The following is a 20,087-nucleotide window of genomic DNA, read 5'->3' on the forward strand; positions in this document are numbered from 1 at the left end:
GTCACAAACTGTATAAAAGTCATAAAGATCACTACTCATCCTTTTGCGGCAGCGTGTGCAGGGCTTCATGTAGAAGACCTCTCCGTAACCGCCGTGTCCTCACGCTCTCCGTAACTTCCCACGGTTAGGAAAGAACCCAAAACACAGAGTTAAATAGCAACATCCGCTACCTTGGAAAAACAAAGACAAAATAAATTGGCTCTCACTGCCCGCCTCCTGTCGGTAGGCTATGGTAACACAGGGCGCGAGTTTCAATGTTTTACTGCGTTCTTCGTAACTGTTGTTGGACTTATCTCCAAGATGGTCAGGAATACGAAAAGTGTTGCACTAATTGTTCTAGATCATGAAGGAAAACAAAATTAATTAAAGGCTAGTTCACCAGGATGGTCAGTGAAGGGAGAGGAAAGCCAAAGCTGGTGGTGAACAAAGAAGTCTCCAAGAATGAAGATCTCCGAGAAAGGAAAGAGTCAGGATGTGCTCCACTTTGTAAGTTAAAGATTTTTTTTTTTTTTATAGTCAGAGGAGTTATAATAGGTGAGAGGTATACAACACGGATAAATTTAGTTTCAGAGTAACTGTGTAGTCGTAGTCAGATGATGGAAAATTCGAAAGATTCAAGAGCGTGGGTACGAGAACACAGTAGGTCGTTGCGCACATAGGCGCAACATCCAGCTTTGGATAGAAAATGAAGACAGAGAAAGGAGGGAAAATAGAAGCTACTATCAGATGTCTCGGACACCTGCTGGTCAGTGAGAAAAATACAATGAGGTTTAGTAGAGAAGAGGTGGGATTCTACCGACTGAAAATTAGATCTTAGGCCGCGAATGTTGCAGAAGTTGAAGAAAAGTTGAGGGGGTGTCAAGACAGTTAAGATCGATACCAGAAGAAAAGCAGTCCGACATGGAGACATTTATGATCCCCTCCACAGATGGGGGACTCCGAGGCTGGTGTAGGAGTCACCATAATAGATTTTGAATCCTGAGTGTAGAGTGTGTACAACATCCCGTAATCAAGTATATACTCGTATATATATATATATTATATTACTATCACACACACACACACACACACACACACACACACACACACATATATGTATATGTATATATATATATATATATATATATATATATATATATATATATATATATATATATATATATATATATATATATATATATATATATATATATATATATATATATATATATATATATATATATATATATAAAAGGTGAGCAGGGATACACCGGAGTTTCTTTCTTCGTTTATTACTTGCGCAACGTTTTACCTTTTCAGAAGGCAACTTCACGCTAAAAGACAGATAAAATGAATTTTATCTGTCTTTTAGCGTGAAGATGTCTTCTGAGAAGGTCAAACGTTGCGTAAGTAATAAATGAATAAACTCTGGTGTATCCCTGCTCACCTCTTCTGTAATTAAAAAATCTAATATATATATATATATATATATATATATATATATATATATATATATATATATATATATATATATATATATATATATATATATATATATATATATATATATCTGAATGTGTGTGATAGTAATGGGGTGCCAAGATAAATTTAATAGAATAATTCCTCGAAATATAATTCAAGAAAACTCATCGGTAAGCATCCAGGTGTCATACAAAATTAAGGGTTATTGGCAACTGCTCTACTCAGCAAAATGCCAATGGAATTCAGCCTTAATGGCTTAACTCAGCAGGACCCTTTAGATATACTCTTAATCATTTGAAAATTTTTATCTGCTGAGTACACATTTTCGTCATTAAAGGAAATACAGAGTGACTTTATCGTGTATTTGTATCAATGTGTGTGTGTGTGTGTGTGTGTGTGTGTGTGTGTGTGTGTGTGTGTGTGTGTGTGTGTGTGTTCTCGTGCATATATTCGTCCATGTGTGTGTGTGTGTGTGTGTGTGTGTGTGTATATACTTATATATATATACGCGTGTTAAGCTAAGACAGTTACCAGTCTTCCACCGTCTACAGGTCAGTATAAACACACACACACACACACACACACACACACACACACACACACATACACACACACAAAGGAAGAAAACTTCTCAAATCTTCTAGTTATATATATATATATATATATATATATATATATATATATATATATATATATATATATATATATATATATATATATATATATAGATAGATAGATAGATAGATAGATAGATAGATAGATAGATAGATAGATAGATAGATAGATATAGATATATAGATACATAGATATATATATTAGTGATGAATCGGATACTAAATTTTAGAGCTCCGCAGAGGCGGATATGTATCTCTCATGAAGCACGGTTACGGATAACCCTGCGGAGGTTAAAATTCTAATTTTATTCTATTTTTTTTTTTTTTTTTCACATATGACAGTTCATCTGTGCAGTATAGAGTGACGATGTACGCACTTAAATGTACGAACTTCCTTGTCCCTTCCTAATTTTACTCCACAGAACGTTCTTTCTTCGCCCTATGCCTTTTTCTCTCCCTTCATCCTTTCATTTTGTCCGAAATCTCCTTGTCATCTCCCCTTCCTTCATCTAAGAAGGACAGAAGAAGTTGGAGGATAGTTTCGAAATTAAAGCTTTGTTCCAGACTTTATCAAATGCTTTTGATATGTGAAATGCAACAACAAAACATTTCACCAAAATTCCTAAAAGAGGATGATCGAAGGCCAGATCACCAGTATAACGAGGCCACAATGGAATCCGTACTGGCGATCAGATATAAGGTTGTGTAATGATAGATGTTTAAGGATCTTCCTGTTGAGGATAGATTTAAGAACTTAAGAAACGTAGGAAATCAAAACAATGAAATGGAAATTTTGAAGGATTAGAGCAATCACCTTTTTTAGGAAAACTTCCAACAAAAAGGAAATGTAGATGTTGACAGACAGAGGTAGAAGAGTTTGACTAAGCAAGGTGCAACCACGGAGGCACGGTTACGGAGAACAATAGGAGGAACCTCCATAAGCCTTTCGAGGGTTAAGGCCGGCGGGGGCATGGAAAACATCATTACGAAGAATCTTAATTGGAGGCATGAAGTAATCAGAAGCTAAAGGAGAGGAGGAGCAAACCCTGAATTGTCCAGAGTTTAGTTTTTAGCAAAGGTTTGAGCGACAAGTTCAGCTTTAGAGATAGGTAAGATGGCAGTGGTGCTATTAGGCTGAAATAGAGGAAAACATGAAGAAGAGCTGTTGGAGATATTACTTTTTCTAAGTGCCAGAAATAACGAGGAAAGTTAGATCTAGAAAGGTTTTGACATTCTTTGGCTAGTTAGAGAACATTCTTTGCATGGTTTCAAACAGAAATATGTAAAGCGCATGAGTTTCTGGAGATGGAAGGCTTTATCGTGTATAGCATGATAATAAGCTGAGTTACACCAAGGATTTCAAGGTGTAGGGCGAAAGAAAAAGTCTCTGAGATGGAAGCAGTAGTAATTCTATGAAAACAAGAATAATACCTACCAGTCCCTCTAATTAGCAGAAAAAAAAAACTGAGGCACCTCCGCTTTGGAGGATCCTAAGGAGGAATTGGAGTGATAGGGTATGAGGTTATGATCAGAGGATCCCAACGAAAAAGACAGAGTAACAGAGTAAACAGAAGAATTAGAGGTTAGAAAATGGTCAAGAATGTCGGGCGTACCTGCATGACACCCAGGAATACGGAATAATTGTTCTAACCGTGGAGGATACTAAAGTTAGTCAGGTTGGTCAATGAATGGAAAGGAAAGCCAAATGTGTTGTTGAACACTGAAGTCTCCAGTAATGGAGGGAAGAGAATCAGGATGTGCTCCACCATGGAAGTTAAATAGCCAAAGAATTTTTTATAGCTAGAGGAGCTAGATGAGAGGTATACAGCACAGACGAACTTAGTTTGAGTGACTCTAAAATCGAGACCAGATAGTAGAAAATTCAAGACTCAAGAGCATGGACACGAGTTACGAGTAAGCCGTTGCGCACATACGTAGACGCAACACTCAGCTTTAGACTGCAAATGATGATAGAGAAAGTAGGAGGGAACTGAGAAGTGGTTACTGTTAGTTCCCTTAGACACCCTTGTTTCTGTGAGGAAAATATGAGGTTTAGTAGAGAAGAGGTCAAGACACCAAGACACAAGGAGCAGATGAAATATATCCCAGAGTACTTAAGGTATGTAGTTAGTTTCTGTCTTTAGGAAATCACTTGAGTCAGGTGAAGTACCGGTAATATGGAGGCAGGCGAAGGTAGTACCATCTTTAAGAAATGAGATGTCTAGTTATAGTTTAATGTCTAGTTATAGACCTGTCAGCTTAACTTCTGTAGTAAAATAATGGAATTAGTAATAGCGAAGAACATTAGGGAGCATTTAGACAAACATAACTTGATAAATCAGTCACAGCATGGCTTCACGAAGGGGAAGTCTTGCCTGACGAACTTGTTAAGTTTTAACAATAAAGTTTACTAGCCGGCAGATAATGGTAATAGTTATGACATCCTATATCTGGTCTTTAGTAAAGAGTTTGACAAGGTACCCCATCAGAAGTTCCTGAGAAAGGTTAAGGCACAAGGGATAGATGGGAAGGTGTTAGACTGGCTAAGCGACAGGCGACAGAGAGTTGTAATAAACGGCTATCAATCCGTCATGGGTCATGTAATTAGTATATATATATATATATATATATATATATATATATATATATATATATATATATATATATATATATATATATATATATATATATATATATATCAATGACTTGCATAGTGGAATTAGTAGTGATGTTAGTAAATTTGCGGATGATACGAAGATGGGTAAAATAATTAGGTCGGAATCAGATGCCATCGCCCTGCAGGCAGATTTGGATAGGATGAACGAATGGACAGACAGATGGCAAATGCAGTTTAATATCAACAAATTCAAAGTACTTAGCGTAAGTAGAGGAAACCAACACAGTAAGTACACAATAAACAACGAAGCTCTGGTAGGTTTAGAGCACGAAAAAGATTTAGGAGTTATAGTTAGCTCTGAACTCCATCTAGGAAAGCAATGCAAAGAGGCCAGAGACAGGGCAAATAGGGTATTAGGATTAATTTTTATGAGTGTTAAAAATAGAAATCCCGAAGTAATATTAAAGTTATATTTGGCGCTGGTCAGACCTCATCTAAACTACGTGGTGCAGTTCTGGTCCCCACATTACAGGAAAGATATAGGTCTAATAGAATCAATGCAAAGGAAAATAACTAAAAGGATACAGAGGATGAGGGGTATTCCTTACGAAGCGAGACTGAAGCTGTTAAATCTACAGTCTTTAGAGAGACGTAAGGCAAGAGGGGACCTGATAGATGTCTTTAAGAGGTGTAAGGGTTAAAACAAGGGGGACACAAGCAAAATTCTTAGTATCAGTAGCCAGGGTAGAACAAGAAATAACGGGTTCAAGCTAGAAAAATTTAGGTTTAAAAAAAGGAGAGAGGGGAACTGATTAAAAAATAGGGTGGTTGATGAATAGAACGGATTCAGTAATCAAGTTGTTAGTGGTGAGTCATTAGGGAGCTTTAAGAGAAAATAAGACAGATTTATGAATGGGGATGATAGGTGGAAAAAGGTAGGTATATTTCATACACGTACTGCCATGTGTAGGCCTGATGGCTTATTGCAACTTCCCTTATTTCTTATGTTCTAGGTGATGTTTCACTTATTGAAAATGTTGCAGATGTTAATAAAGTTGAGGGAAGTGTACAAACACTGGGTTGATACCGGAAGAACAGTCAAAACTGTGGATTTCTGGTACTGACCCAAGCATCACAGTACACGAACTGACGTAAGGACACGCAGACACAGAGAGGGAAAAGTGCGCCTACGTAACAATACTTATATACTGGAGTGTATACAAAGAAGTAGCGATAGGATGGAGTATTTTTCGTAAACAAGACAGTGTAATGAAAAATTTATTATGAGTGGAATCTACTGGTTGTTCTAATTTGTCACTTGAGAACAAACCGTAAAATGAAGAGAATATGGCTGATCTAGAGTGAAAAGATAAGGAAGAAAACAGGTCAGGGTATTATCTGGAGAAATAGGTTTTGGTGGAGTGGCTTGCAATAGACAGGTAGCCGACAGAGGTGTATACAGAAAATTGGAGGAGGCATTGGAATCTAAGAGGTTGATGATGATGATAATGATGATGATGATGATGATGATGATGATGATGATGACGATGACGATGACGATGATGATGACGATGATGATGATAATGTATGTATGTGTATATGTATGTATGTATGTATGTATGTATGTGTGTGTGTGTGTGTGTGTGTGTGTGTGTGTGTGTGTGTGTGTGTGTGTGTGTGTGTGTGTGTGTGTGTGTATAATTGTTTGCATTCTATACGAATTTATATTCATAAGTGCACATCTTCGGTTTAACTGCAGCAATGATGAGGACAGCCAGTATCGTGGTTATGGTGACAGCCATGGCGGCTGCACTACCGTCAGAAGATCGCTATATCGACAAGCCTACTACGGCTAACCAACTGCTTGATAACATTGCGGAAAAAGCAGCCGAAAACATTGGGTGAGTAACTTCCAGAAGCCGATACGAATGAATAGCTAGATAAATTAGCAGATGCGTATATAGATAATTATATAGATTATTAGATGAATAAATGAAGCAACATCCCCCCCAAAAAATCTTGTATTTATGAAGCAACTTCCACAAATAAATAAAAAAAAATGTATTGAAATGAAGTACTAGCAAAATTACCCGACTTTGCCCTGGTAAAATTTGGCTCTCCAAAGCCCAGCTTATCATCCTAAGTCGGTCGTTTGTTCGGCAAAGCTATTAACCAAACAAAGTTTATTTACTTACTTAAAATGTTAAATCACAGGTATCTGTAATCTCTTAAAGTTAAATGTATGTTAACTTTTGTTCACGATTCATAATATCGGTGAATTGATGAAACCTACCTGAAAGATGAATTCGTTGGAGACCTCTGTATCACAGAAAATTCTACCATACCTAGTGCCACAATCCAGAAATGGGTTACGGTGACAGATTTGCCTGAATAATCTAACGGTTTGGGTTGGAAGTAGTTAAGACAGCCTATGTCACTCCCCGGATCAAGGGGGATCCCCCTACCAAATTTCATCATAATCAGTTCATTGTTTATTTTCGTGAGAAGCGGACACACACACACACACACACACACACTGACTGGGTTTTATTATATAAGATACTTGAGACCTTACTGGTACTTTACTGAAGTCCAAGTATATTATTTCGTAAATATTCCTATTACTTGCTGCTCCGTAGATTTTACTATAAAAGCTCAACAAGTTCGTGAGACACCTTCATGAAGAGATGTTGTGAGTCCTTTATCAACCTATGCTTGTCAAACCGATTGTTAATGTTCCTTCTAATTACCGACTCCATTATTTTATCTACAGTTGAAATTAAGCTGACTGTCCGGTAGTTCAATATTAACGTGTTTTCTTCTTTCTTAGAGGAGACTTCATTTGCTCACCCCCATATTACCGGCACTTTCCCTAAGTCTAATGATTTCCGAAAGAAAATAGCTAGCGGTTCACTACTATTCTTTTCATTCTTTCAGTACTCTGATATGTATTTCGTCTGGGTCTACTGATTGATTATTTTCTTCAGCTTATTTATTTCCTATTCAACCATTTCTTTAGTTATGGAAATATCTATCACCTTATCACCATTTTTCACTCTGAAAATCTGCTCATTATCAGGTACTTCCTGCATGTTTTTTTTTTTTTTTTTTTTTTTTTTATGTAAACCATTGAAAATATCTTAAGCTGCTTTCCCTGGTGGTATGATATGAGTATCTGAATGGGCTAGACGGAAAATAAATATACGAGTATGGTTCATTTAGTCCGGAAAGAAGTCAGAACACTTACGACTGGTTACAGTTTAAGGGGACAGAGAAAAAAAAAAGAGCACAAATGGAGCTCTAGAACAGCAGAATATACGTAGCAAGAACATAGTAATTATACATACATAAATTTGTAGATGGCGATGACAAGTGGTAAGTTTCAAGTGTTCATAAGCTACCTCGTCTTAGCCACAGAACGTCTGACTTGATTTTTTTATTTTTTTTATTTCTTGATTGAGGCAGAACATTTTAGGGACCAACACCTCAAGTGTGCTTTTTTTTTTTTTAATGGTTGGCAAGAACCCTTCTACATAAAAAAGTCACTTTTTTTTTCTTGGTGTCTCTTGATGTTCTCGTGTGTGTATCATTCACATACAGTCATCTGCTGGTCACCCAGCCTGCTGTTCCCCTATGGAAAGAGCTCAGAGCTCATAGTAACCGATCTTTGGGTAGGACTAAAACCACACAAACATCACACACCGGGACGTCGAAGTCACAACCCCTCGGGTTACATTCTGTACCTACTTGCTGTTAGGTGAACAGGAAAAGCTTGTGAATATTTTATAGGGTCTATTTCATCCCTGCATTTGGCTAATCTTTAACCAAGTCTTCAGTCATGTTGATGGCAGTATATTGTGTTCCTAGGTAGCTGTCATCTTGTACACGACTGTCCGCCCGCGAACTGCGCATGCTCAGACCAATGTTTACAAATAAAGGCGAGTTGATAAACAGATCTATTCGCTTCTGTCCACAACAATATAGCTGAAGACAGGAATACTGTTGAATGTTCACAGCAATCAAGGTTTTGTTTGTAAACAAAGAGCGGACTTCTACGAACAAAGGGACAGCCACGAACACAACACCGGTACGCGAACACAGGCCTTCTTGGCTGTGAGCCGAGCGTGCTAACCACTAAACCAACGCGGTGTGTGTGTGGTTCACCTGTGGTCGTCTGCTGGTCATCCAGCCAGCCGTCACCCTACTGAAAGAGCTCAGATCTCATATTGACTGATCTTTGGGTAAGACTGAGACCACTTACACACCACATACCGGAACAGAGAGGTCACAATCCCTCGGATTACATCCCGTACCTACTTGCTGCTAGTTGAACAGTGAGTACAGTACAGATTAAGAGGCTCGCCCATTTGCCTCGCCGCGCCCGGGATTTGAACCCGACCCGAGCCTTTTTGGTTGTGAGCCAAGCGTGCTAACTACTACACTACGCGGTGTGTGTGTATGTGTGTGTGTGTGTGTGTGTGTGTGTGTTTTCTTCTCTTGTCTTATGTACTTATCTTCTTAACGGTCAAATATCAACATAACTGTACCTATAGTATCTGGAAATCCAGCCAATGATAACGCCCCTCCTGCCCTTTATTATTGTTGGTTACAACGGAAATTTTTTTCTCTTCCATTTCCTAAGTACATCACTCATTCCTGAACTCTTTTCTCACTCATTTGCAGAAATCTCGGGTGGAATGTATCCAAAAATGTACAGAACGGCGAAACAAATCTGCCAATGCATAACGATACCAACAGCGTCACCAATGAGGTTGTTGACGTGATAAATGCCTTTATTACTGGCCTCGACTCCCTCAGACGATCCAAGAAAGCTTCTCTCAACGCAGATCAGGTTAGGAGGCGGTGCAGTGGTAAAAAAAAAAGAGTATCTGAGGTATCTGAGAAAGAGGTATTGATTAAAAATTTACAGGATGTAAAAATTACGCTGTCATCTACTATCACACAGACTGAACTGACGGGTACATTGGTGGTAGAGGATGCTACAGTCACAGGCTCCTACAGTGCCTCTTTCCCGGGCGTGGGTGTGGCTCCTTCCCAGGACATACAAGGAAGCGTAAGTTGATTGATCACCTACTAGAGTATATGATCAAAATTACGTTTATATCATGTTTTATAACTAATATTCCGTTTGATTCAACTCTATAACGAGAATCCAAACCCATATCTGTACAAGATGGAATTATTTAAGTAATACTAAACTTAGTAAGGAGTGTTGACCAATCTTACTTTCAGTTTCCCTGCGTCAGTTCATTATAGGAGTACATTCGACCAATGTATTAGTGAGTATGAGAGATAATATCCTAAACATGTGCATATCTCATAACAACACTTACCACCTCCCTAACAGGTGTCCGAGACTGTGCAAAAACTGTTCGCTGACATTGTAATCAGAGTTGCCGATGTTAATGGAGTTCTGGTGCCACAAAATATCCAGAGCTACCAAGTGCGTTCTGGTCATGATGAGGTCAATGTTAGTGGTCTGGGGGAGAATAATGCCATGGAGCCGCTTCATACTGCTGGTTTCAGGAAGGCTTTGCGCCAGATTCTTGAGGATACTATGAAGAAAAATGTGAAAGTGCAGATTAATAAGGCAATTCAAAGTATTAAAACAGAAGCTTCTTCTAAGTAATAAGTAATCATTCTTTTAATGTTAAAAGACAGACTATACAAAATGATATGTAATTCTGGGACACCGAGGGACCATTAAAACGCAACGCAAAGTTTTTTGAGTTTTTTTTTTTTTTTCTTTCCTTTAAATGATGTTGAGAGTAGTAATGATAATATCGGTGACCATAGAGATGCGTCTCCAACGCACATCCACATTTTAAATATATATATATATATATATATATATATATATATATATATATATATATATATATATATATATATATATATATATATATATATATATATATATATATATATATATGACCTTTATAAACTTTACAAGCTTTCAATATCTTATTGTTCACAAGACTGGCCAATATATAAACCAACGCTGTTCTGGCAAAGCACGTTGGGTGCTTTACTAGTCGGCAATGCGTCACAATAACACTGGGCCCTTGTTTGAGGACTTACTGGCTACTCTCCTACTATTGTCTAGGTACTTACACACAAGGGAAAGGCCAAGACAAAGGCACGGGTGTTCTTTGCTTATTTACGTATATTGGCAGAACAAATATTACAAAACCTTTAAAAATAAAATAATAATAAAAAAAAATCATGCAGGATCAACGGTATAAAACACCAGTTTTCCACTTTACTCACTGTCTCTACCTTAACACGCACTGCAATGCCGATCTACAGGTAGCATAATTCCTAAGGGGTTTACAAATGAGGTGGCAACGTTACAATCAATAGTTACTGATTCGAGGGTGAGAGAGGGGAGTGCTAGGCACTTGTGACCTTGGGCGAGATGGGACAACTTTCTCAAAGGATAGCGCTCTCACACTGCTGGGTGCCGCATACTCAGGGATGCGGCTGAGGCTACATTCCACGGGAGATGCGCTCAGTTTAAGTGTCCTCTCTTCGTAACTTTTCCTTGTAACAATAGGATTAAAACACGGATTGATATACAGGAAACATGTATGAAAATAAAACAAAGAGCGTTATCACGAGAGCAAGTCATGTAGCTTAGTATGTAAAGGCAACACCCAACGTTAGTAAAATATAAATGTTTTTTAATGCGGATAGAGAAAATGGAAGGGAACAGGAAAATATTATAGATTTCGAAAAGTGAGGAATAAAATATGAGGCATATAGGAAATGAAGTGGTGTCTTACACAATGAAAATTGGAAGATGTATGAAAACATCTCGAGTCGCTATCGGAAGGACAGCCTGGCACTGGGACAGATTGTTAGAGGCATTTTAAGGAAACTGGCTCATAAGGTTTGCCTTGCACCTTTCATGAAAATACGGATTTGGTAAAATCTGAGGCTTCCAAGTTCCAATATAATTATAATGTTAAATAAGTAGTAGGACAGGCAGGAGACACTGGAGGGAAGAAGAGGGAAGACCGGGCTTGTCTTGTATCAAGTTATAAGAAGAGCGTCGTGTCGTTCGAACAAAGAATGCCAGGTCCCCTGATCTGGGTTAGTGAGGTCAGTGTATCGGGCACATAACGAACGACACCAAATGAATCAGGGTCTGTGAGTTCAGTACCCTCTCACCTGGGAAGGAGACATGAATCAATGAACAACACCAGATGTAGAGGCATTTGGGACGGTGGTATCAAGGTCTCATAGCCCTCCAACCCCCCCCCAAAAAAAAAAAAAAATAATAAAAATAAATAAATAAATAAAAATAAATAAATAAATAAATATAAATAAAATAAATAAATAAATAGAAATAATGAATCAGCAAAGTATACAATTAAATAGCATTTGCAACAAATTTAACATTATAAAACGGTTGTTTGAGGATAAAATAGGAAACTAGATAAATTGTTAAAGTAGTATTATTTTGTTCTTCCATTGTACATTAAGTCTTCATATACTTTCTACTTCAACTAATCATTTCTTTCACCAAACCTGTCTATCCTTGGTCACTTCGCTTCCTCAGAGTGGTGGCCACATGATGAACACACATGAAACAAAAATACCACTTGGCAGTTCTGCTAAGCTGACAAAATGTTATTGTGATTTGCCTACGCTCGGGTATTGAAATTTCCACTACTTGGGTGAACCTTCAATATCACTCTTTCATTAAATTAGATTGTGCTGTATACCTCTCATCTCCCTCCTCCGACTATGTAATGACTTTTTATTATCTGACTTCGAGTGAAGCACATTTTAACACACTTCTCGATTGTTGAAATCTCCGTATTTGAGGATTCCAATATTCATCATCAAATTTGGCTATCACCATCTTTCACTGACCAATCTGGTGAACAGACCTTTAACTTTGCTTTACTACATATCATAAAGCAAAAGATATAGCACCCTAAAGTCGTCGTCACACTAGCACTTTTTTTTTTTTTTTTTGTTTTTGTTTTCGTCAACTCCACTTTCCGTCAACTTTTACGTCTTTTCATCGCCTTTTTCCGTCTGCATCGTCAAACAGAAGTGATCGTCTCCAAGGAGAAGGATTATCGTCAACATTTCTTGTTAAATAAAAATCCATTGCTTATAATATACATAAACATATGATAAGTAAAACCTCATTGATAAAAAATAATAATAATAATCTATTCAAATAGATTTTGAATAAAGAAAATATAAAATCGCTTAATTTCGCATGTCGTTACACTGAAATTGTGTATATATAATAGCAAACTGTTGCTCGCATGACTCAATAGATGTTTACACCTTTGAAAGGTCTCTGTTTCTCTATTCCTGCATGCTGGATACCATTTTAACTCATTTGGCTCATCTGCGATTTATAAAATTTGTAATAAAGTGGTTGCCTGTGCGCCATGCAGAGGAGCCTTGTTTGTTTACTCTCGACAAAAGTGCAGGCGAACGACTGTGCGTGTGTGACTAGGCGTGCTCAAAAAACTGTAGATTTTCAGAAAGTTGACGAAAAAAGTTGACGGAAAATGTGCTACATATTGTGATGGCGCCTTAACCATATTCCTCACCCCCTCTGAAACGCGCAGAACACTCCTAACATCTTTTAACTCTTTACCGTGTTCTGTCAAACTGCTCCTTCCGTTGGGCTATTGTCATTACTATCATTTCCGTATTCTGTCTTATTAGTTAAATGTTGCCTTTAGACCCACCGAAGCAAATATTACACCTCAGCCAAATGGAAGAGAAATGAGACAGTATTCGAATTTTTGATACTGTGTCAAAGACCCATCTCTGCACAAAGCGTTTAACATACGTGATTGTCTCTGACATAGAAGCATAGGTTCCACACATTTTCTCTGAACCCATAAATTTGCATACCTTGTTTAAATTTAGTTTGCTCTTCTGCTGTCCAGCGCTCAAAGACCGTACTATACCTTTCCATCTCCTGAAACTCGTACGTTTTATATTTCTGATAGAAATCATGCCAGACCAATCAATTTACCAAAAATACTTACATGAGCAAGAAATATTATCTAAGATTTTACTAGATCCTATTTGCCTCATGACGTCTGACACCAGATCCAAAACATCATTAACACAATCTCCTTTATCTTCCTATCTTCTGTTTTGTCCAGATAGCACCACTGCCATCTCTTTAATCTCTAAAGAAGAATTCTTCTCTCATAACTCTACTAGCAACTCTAAATTAGATGAATCTGGGCTTGCTCCTCCTTCATCTCCACTCCCTGACTATATTATACCTGTTACTGAGTCTTTGTCATGATGCATTCTTTTCCCTGTCTGGCCCTGTTCCTAAGAAGGCTTATGGTCCTCATAGAGTTCTCTGTAAATATGCTTCTTGCCTGTTCCGACTTTTCAATTCTTTTTATTAAAATTCATAAGAAAACTTCTGTCTCGTTTAAAACTTTAATTTATATGCTTCCCCTATTCCGCCCTCTATGCATCTTTCTGCTCCTTGTTTCAAGTTTCCCGCCTGGCCGTAACGGTTCCATCGCTGCAGTGTTAGATGGACATGCATTTTTCGTAAAATGCGGTTGCTGATAAAATTGGGGATGTTAAAATAACCATTTGGGGATACGGATGCGGTTGCAGATTTCTTTTACCTCTATATCCGCGGTCACGGCTGTGGATGCGGATAATTAGCACACATATCACAGTAATACAAAATGAGTCGCATCCCTCATCACCCATTCCATAGCATTTACCCTCCATTCTTCCTCACTCTCTCTCATCTTCTCGAATAACTCCATTCTCATCTCAGTCACTCTCATTCTATTTATCAATCCTCAGGATTGTTTTTACTCATCCTCACACTTCATCTTTTGCCAGTTTTCTCCTTCACGCTCTCACTCACACTTATTATCACTTGTCCCTACTTATCCACAGCATTCTCACTATCTCAACTCACGCTTACTTTCCATTCAGCTTATTCACGCTGACCCTTACTCACTCACTCAAACTTAACCTCCTTTAACATCACTCCCATAATCTCTCTCTCTCTCTCTCTCTCTCTCTCTCTCTCTCTCTCTCTCTCTCTCTCTCTCTCTCTCTCTCTCTCTCTCTCTCAAACTTTCAGCATTCTTCTCAGTGAGTCCCCCATCACTCGCCTTTACACACATACCAGCGTACACACCTCACACACAGACGCGCAAACTCCGCGTTTCTTTGACGCGGAGGCGTAGCTTTTATCTTTAAATGCGTTTGCGGATATTGATATTGCTGAGTCGCGGATGAGAACAGTAATGCGAATAGTATTTTTTACTGCAGATATGATACTACGTACTAATTACGCCGTGTAGTAGAGTGGTTAGCATGCTCAGCTCACAATCGAGGAGCCCTAGGTTCGAATCCCGGGATTGCTGAGGCTAATGGACGAACTTCATAACGTGTAGCTCCTGTTCACCTAGCAGCAGGTAAGTACGGGATGTAAGCCTAGGGGTTATGACTTCGGTGTACTGGTGTGTGTGTGTGTGTGTGTGTGTGAGTAGACTCAGTCACTAGAAAGGCAGGTTTACACGAGGCTGTTTTACCACCCGGCTGGTTCCAGCCACCCGGCAAGTTCCAGCCAAAAGCATTCACACGGTGGAGAGCAGCCGCTAACCTGGTGGCCCACTCCATAAAAAAAAAATAAATAAATAATAATAATAATAAATAAATAAATAAATAAATAAAATAAAAAGTAAATAAATAAAATAAAGATCTAGTCCTCCTCCGACGAGCTTGTTATAGTTGCGATTTTGTTGTGTTTGAAGAAAAAGCAAAAGAAGAAATTATTGTAAACTCGCTTCTGGTCCATATAGCCTTGCAGGCTGTGGTGCTCATGATGCCTTCTGGTACATACATGTTGGGCCACTGGCTTCCTCAGTGACGATCTAAACAAACCAATTCCGCGTCAATATTCCAATTTTTTTATAAATTTATAAAAGTTTAAATTATTTATTTATTGTATACGTTACATGTGGTGTGAAACCCGGTATTGTATAAAATACCAAGACAGTCTATGAAATGCCTATAACTTCAAGGCATTGTATGATATTAAATGATATATGCACATTTCCTAGGTATTCTGTACACTACCAAGTTCATTTCAGGCAACGTGTGAAACCTACAGATTAACGAGCAAACTCTTGTAGCTAATTGTTACCTGTCTGCTGTTAAATATGTATTCCCCTTTGCGCATGCGCTCTTCATTCATCATCGTTAAAAGCTGCCTCACACATTTATCACACCCCCGTGCACCCTCACCACAACACCACGAGCTGCATTACCACTACTAATATCACTCCCCTTTTCACCTGCATGGCTGTTGGCTATTTTTGAAGATAGAGCTGAGTATATCTAGTGAATCTGAATCAGTAATAAAGCAACGTTTTTATGCTGAACTTGAAAAAAGACGGAACATTTCAGCAAAGAACACGGTGCTCCTAACTGACGAACGTTATCAACAACTAAATGATGAGATGAAAAATGCTAAAACTACACAAAAGGTATCTCGCCACTGCTGGTTGCTGAACAGGTATGGTTGTACAACAGAAACCAGAACTTATTCAGCCTATAAAGGAAAGATGTACTACTGTTCAGTTTTATGTAGCCGACAGTGAGGGAGGGTCGTGACCGGTTTATTAAGGAGCTCTCATCCAAGTACAAGAATATTACTTCCCATGATATAGAGTTGTTTCTTCAGCTCTGTACACCATCTCAACAGAGGCAGAAAGGTTGAAAAAAAATAAATTGTTGTAAAACGCTCGCAATATTTTGGAAACCATTATGGATGTCCAGGACTAATTCTTTCAGGTGAGCACGACACTAAGTGTTAAAACAACTGTATGTTAGATCGCAGTTTTGTGTGATGCCTTTACTGGCATCGGAATACATCCCACTTAATAAACAAATAACTCTTAGGTCAGTTGTAACACAATAATCTACAGGAACTGGGCAAGGCAAAGTGCATGTGCAAGACAAAATGTCAAAGTAAGAAATGTTTTTGCGTTAAAAAATGTACCATGTAATTAAAAATGCCACTCACGTACAAACTGTTGCAATAAATAGAACACCAAACAGTTGTAATATTCATCAATCATTTAAATTAGTTTGCGTGTAATTTTTTTCAATACAGTATGTACCCATTGTGTTCTTGTACGCATTATGCATTATTAAAGTTTTATCATATCTTTTCTATATTTTCAATTAATTTCCTTGTAAATTCGTTAATAAAGCATCTAACCTCAGTGTTTATTTGTATATTAAACTTTTCCTAAGCTCATGTGCGCATTGCATGGAACACCTAGGTATTGTATGATATACCTAGGTGAAGGACAAAAGATTATGATAAAGTAAATGTAATCAGTACTTCGCCAAAAACTGCGTAGCATTCTATAGAATGTCTAGGATTTCCATACAATACCTGAGTTTTGTACATTACCGGTAACATATACGTATAATGGTACAGTCAATGGTTAAAACACTTTCCAACGATATTCCTCCTATTTTCAATTTTATATTGATAGCTGCTCTCATACGACCCTGAAAAAATGCAGGTGTAGTTCACTCGAGGTCCATCCAATACTCAGGATCTGCGCATGCGTCAACAGCATGCCAGACCTCATTATTTTGCGCTCTGCCGTCACGGAGTGAGCATCTCCTCGCTGCTCTGATGATGAATTCAGATGATATATTAGGCTCATGGTTTCTTGGGACGGTTTGAATACTCAGATACATTATTTTCATGTCCAGTACTATTATTCTTACACTTTTTGTGATCTTTGTTGTCTAAATAAAATCTCCTTTTGGTTTCCAAGGGACGAGTTCGCTTGTAAACATGAAAGCATACGACTAAGTGATAAGGTGGATACTGTACTTGTGCTTCAATAAGTACTTCTAGTAAACACCTTCCTCATTCTAAGGGCTGCATCCAACCATATACGTACTTACCGCACCAACCAGTCAAATGGACATGTTTACAAGCGAATTCGTCCCTTATCAAGTGTGGTCCATTGAAAACTAAAAGAAGACTTTATTGAGGCAATGAAGGTCACAAAAAAGAAAAAAGTAAGAATAATAGCATTGGACACGAAAATAACGTATCTGAGTATTCAAACCGTATCAAGAAACCATGAGCCGAATATATCATCTATCGGATTCATCATTAGAGCAGAGAGATGCTCACTCCGTGACGGCAGAGTGCAAATGAGGTCTGTCATGCTGTTCACGCACGCGCAGACCCTGAGTGCTGGATGAATCTCGAGTGAACCTACACCGACTTTGGCCACGTCCCATTTTGACAAGAGCTTTTGATGCACCTGTAACATGCAGGACCAGTAATATTGCTGTGTCTTTCTTGTAAAGATTCTTAATTCAATATTATCATATTTCAAGTGGCACCTTCAAGGCTGCGACACTGCAACTGTCTGTCGGTCACCTCATAGCTACACGCATAGCACACCCATGAGTCCTCTGATGGGTAAACAAAGCCTTAAAATGCATGTGTATATGGAACAAATTTTTACTTGGAATTACACGTTCTTTCACCTCTTTCAGTATTTGCAGAAACTCGCGTTACACCCTGTATACACACCGTAATTTGGGATAATTCAGGTCAATTTTTACACTTTTTGGTATTATAAAAGAAGAGTGAAACAGAAACCAAACTTTTATTGTGGCAAAATATAGTATCATAAGTGCTCTGGCTTACTAGGTAATAGCAAAGACTAAACTCTATAAATCATGGCATACATATGTAACCTGATGGGAGATCCGAATTTCCCCACACTCTGGGGTAAATTGGATATCTTTTTTTTTATTTCATTATTTATATTATTATTTATTTATTTTTTACATGTAGGAGAGACACCGGCCAAGGTCAACAAAAATCCAATAAAAAAATTTAAAAAAAGGCCCACTGAAATGCCAGTTCCTAAATAGGATCCAAAGCGGTAGTCAAAAATTGAAGGATAAGAGTCTTGAAACCTGCATCTTGAAAGAATTCAAGTCATAGGAAATTAGAAATACAGAAGTACGCAGGGAGCTCCAGAGTTTACCAGGGAAAGGGATGAATGATTGAAAATGCTCTTGCATTAGAGAGGTGGACATAATAGGGCTGAGAGAAAGAAAAAAATCTTGTGTAGTGAGGCCGTGGGAGGAGGGGAGTCATGCAGTTAGCTAGATCAGAAGAGCCGTTAGCATGACTATAGCGGTAGAAGATAGCAAGAGATGCAACACTGTGGGATTAGAAAAAGGTTGAAGACAGTGAGTTAAAGGAGAGGGGATGATAAGACGAAAAGATTTTGATACCACCCTGTGTAGAAGTATGAGTGGAACATCCCCCCCCCCCATAAACATGTGAACCATACTCCATACATGAACAGGTAAGGCCCCAGTACAGAGTTAGCAGCTGGAAGGGTGAGAAAAATTGGCAGAGACGTCTCAGAACACCTAACTTCATAGAAGCTGTTTTTTTTTTTTTAGCTAGAAATGAGATGTGAAGTTTCCAGTTTAGATTATAAGTAAAGGACAGACCAAGGATGTTCAGTGTAGAAGAGGGGGACGGGAGAGTGTCATTAAAAAAGAGTGGATAGTTGTCTGGAAGGTTATGTCGAGTTGATAAATGGAGGGATTGAGTTTTTGAGGCATTGAACAATACTAAGTTTGCTCTGCCCCAATCAGAAATTTTAGAGAAATCAGAAGTCAGGCGTTCTGTGGCTTCCCTGCATGAATTGTTTATTTCCTGAAGGGTTGGACATCTACGAAAAGATGTGGAAAAGTGCAGGGTGGTATCATCAGCGTAAGAGTGGATAGAACAGTAAGTTCGGTTTAGAAGATCATTGATGAATAACAGGAAGAAAATGGATGACAGGACAAACCCCTGAAGAACACCACTGTTAATATATTTAAAAGATGAACAGTGATTGCCTACCACATCAGCAACAGAACAGTCAGAAAAGAAACTTGAGATGAAGTTACAGAGAGAAGGATAGAAGCCGTAGGAGGGTAGTTTAGAAATCAAAGCTTGTGCCAACCTCTATCAAAAGCTTTTGATATGTCTAGGGCAACAGCAAAAGTTTCAACAAAATCTCTAAAAGAGGATGACCAAGACTTAGTAAGGAAAGCCAGAAGATTACCAGTAGAGCGGCTTTGACGGAACCCATACTGGCGATCAGACAGAAGGTTGTGAAGTGATAGATGTTTAAGGATCTTCCTGTTGAGGATAGATTCAAAAACTTTAGATAGACAGGAAATTAAAGCAATAGGACAGTAGTTTGAGGGATTATAACTGGCACCGTTTTTTGGAACAGGCTGAATGTAGGCAAGTTTCCAGCAAGAAGGAAAGGTAGATGCTGATA

The 20,087-nt window shown here is 38.2% G+C and overlaps 1 protein-coding gene across 1 annotated transcript; it reads left to right on the forward strand.

Moving 5' to 3' along the window:
* Positions 1 to 1,933: 1,933 nt before the first annotated feature.
* Positions 1,934 to 10,436, forward strand: LOC135104205 (uncharacterized). The gene is made up of 5 exons (XM_064011321.1): positions 1,934 to 2,012; positions 6,452 to 6,593; positions 9,376 to 9,544; positions 9,659 to 9,766; positions 10,061 to 10,436. The coding sequence occupies exons 2-5, from the start codon at positions 6,454 to 6,456 to the stop codon at positions 10,340 to 10,342; spliced, it is 699 nt and encodes a 232-aa protein (XP_063867391.1). The 5' UTR covers positions 1,934 to 2,012; positions 6,452 to 6,453; the 3' UTR covers positions 10,343 to 10,436.
* The last annotated feature ends 9,651 nt before the right edge of the window (positions 10,437 to 20,087 follow it).

The sequence above is a fragment of the Scylla paramamosain genome, chromosome 10 (genome assembly GCF_035594125.1).
Source record: "Scylla paramamosain isolate STU-SP2022 chromosome 10, ASM3559412v1, whole genome shotgun sequence".
In the NCBI taxonomy this organism is placed as follows: Eukaryota; Metazoa; Arthropoda; class Malacostraca; order Decapoda; family Portunidae; genus Scylla; species Scylla paramamosain.

What these genes read in the sequence shown, in the direction of transcription:
- LOC135104205 (XM_064011321.1), top strand. Translation starts at nt 6,454, where the DNA reads ATGATGAGGACAGCCAGTATCGTGGTTATGGTGACAGCCATGGCGGCT. An exon ending in AAAGCAGCCGAAAACATTGG is followed by an intron (nt 6,594 to 9,375) that starts GTGAGTAACTTC and finishes ACTCATTTGCAG; the next exon opens with AAATCTCGGGTGGAATGTAT. An exon ending in CTTCTCTCAACGCAGATCAG is followed by an intron (nt 9,545 to 9,658) that starts GTTAGGAGGCGG and finishes ACTATCACACAG; the next exon opens with ACTGAACTGACGGGTACATT.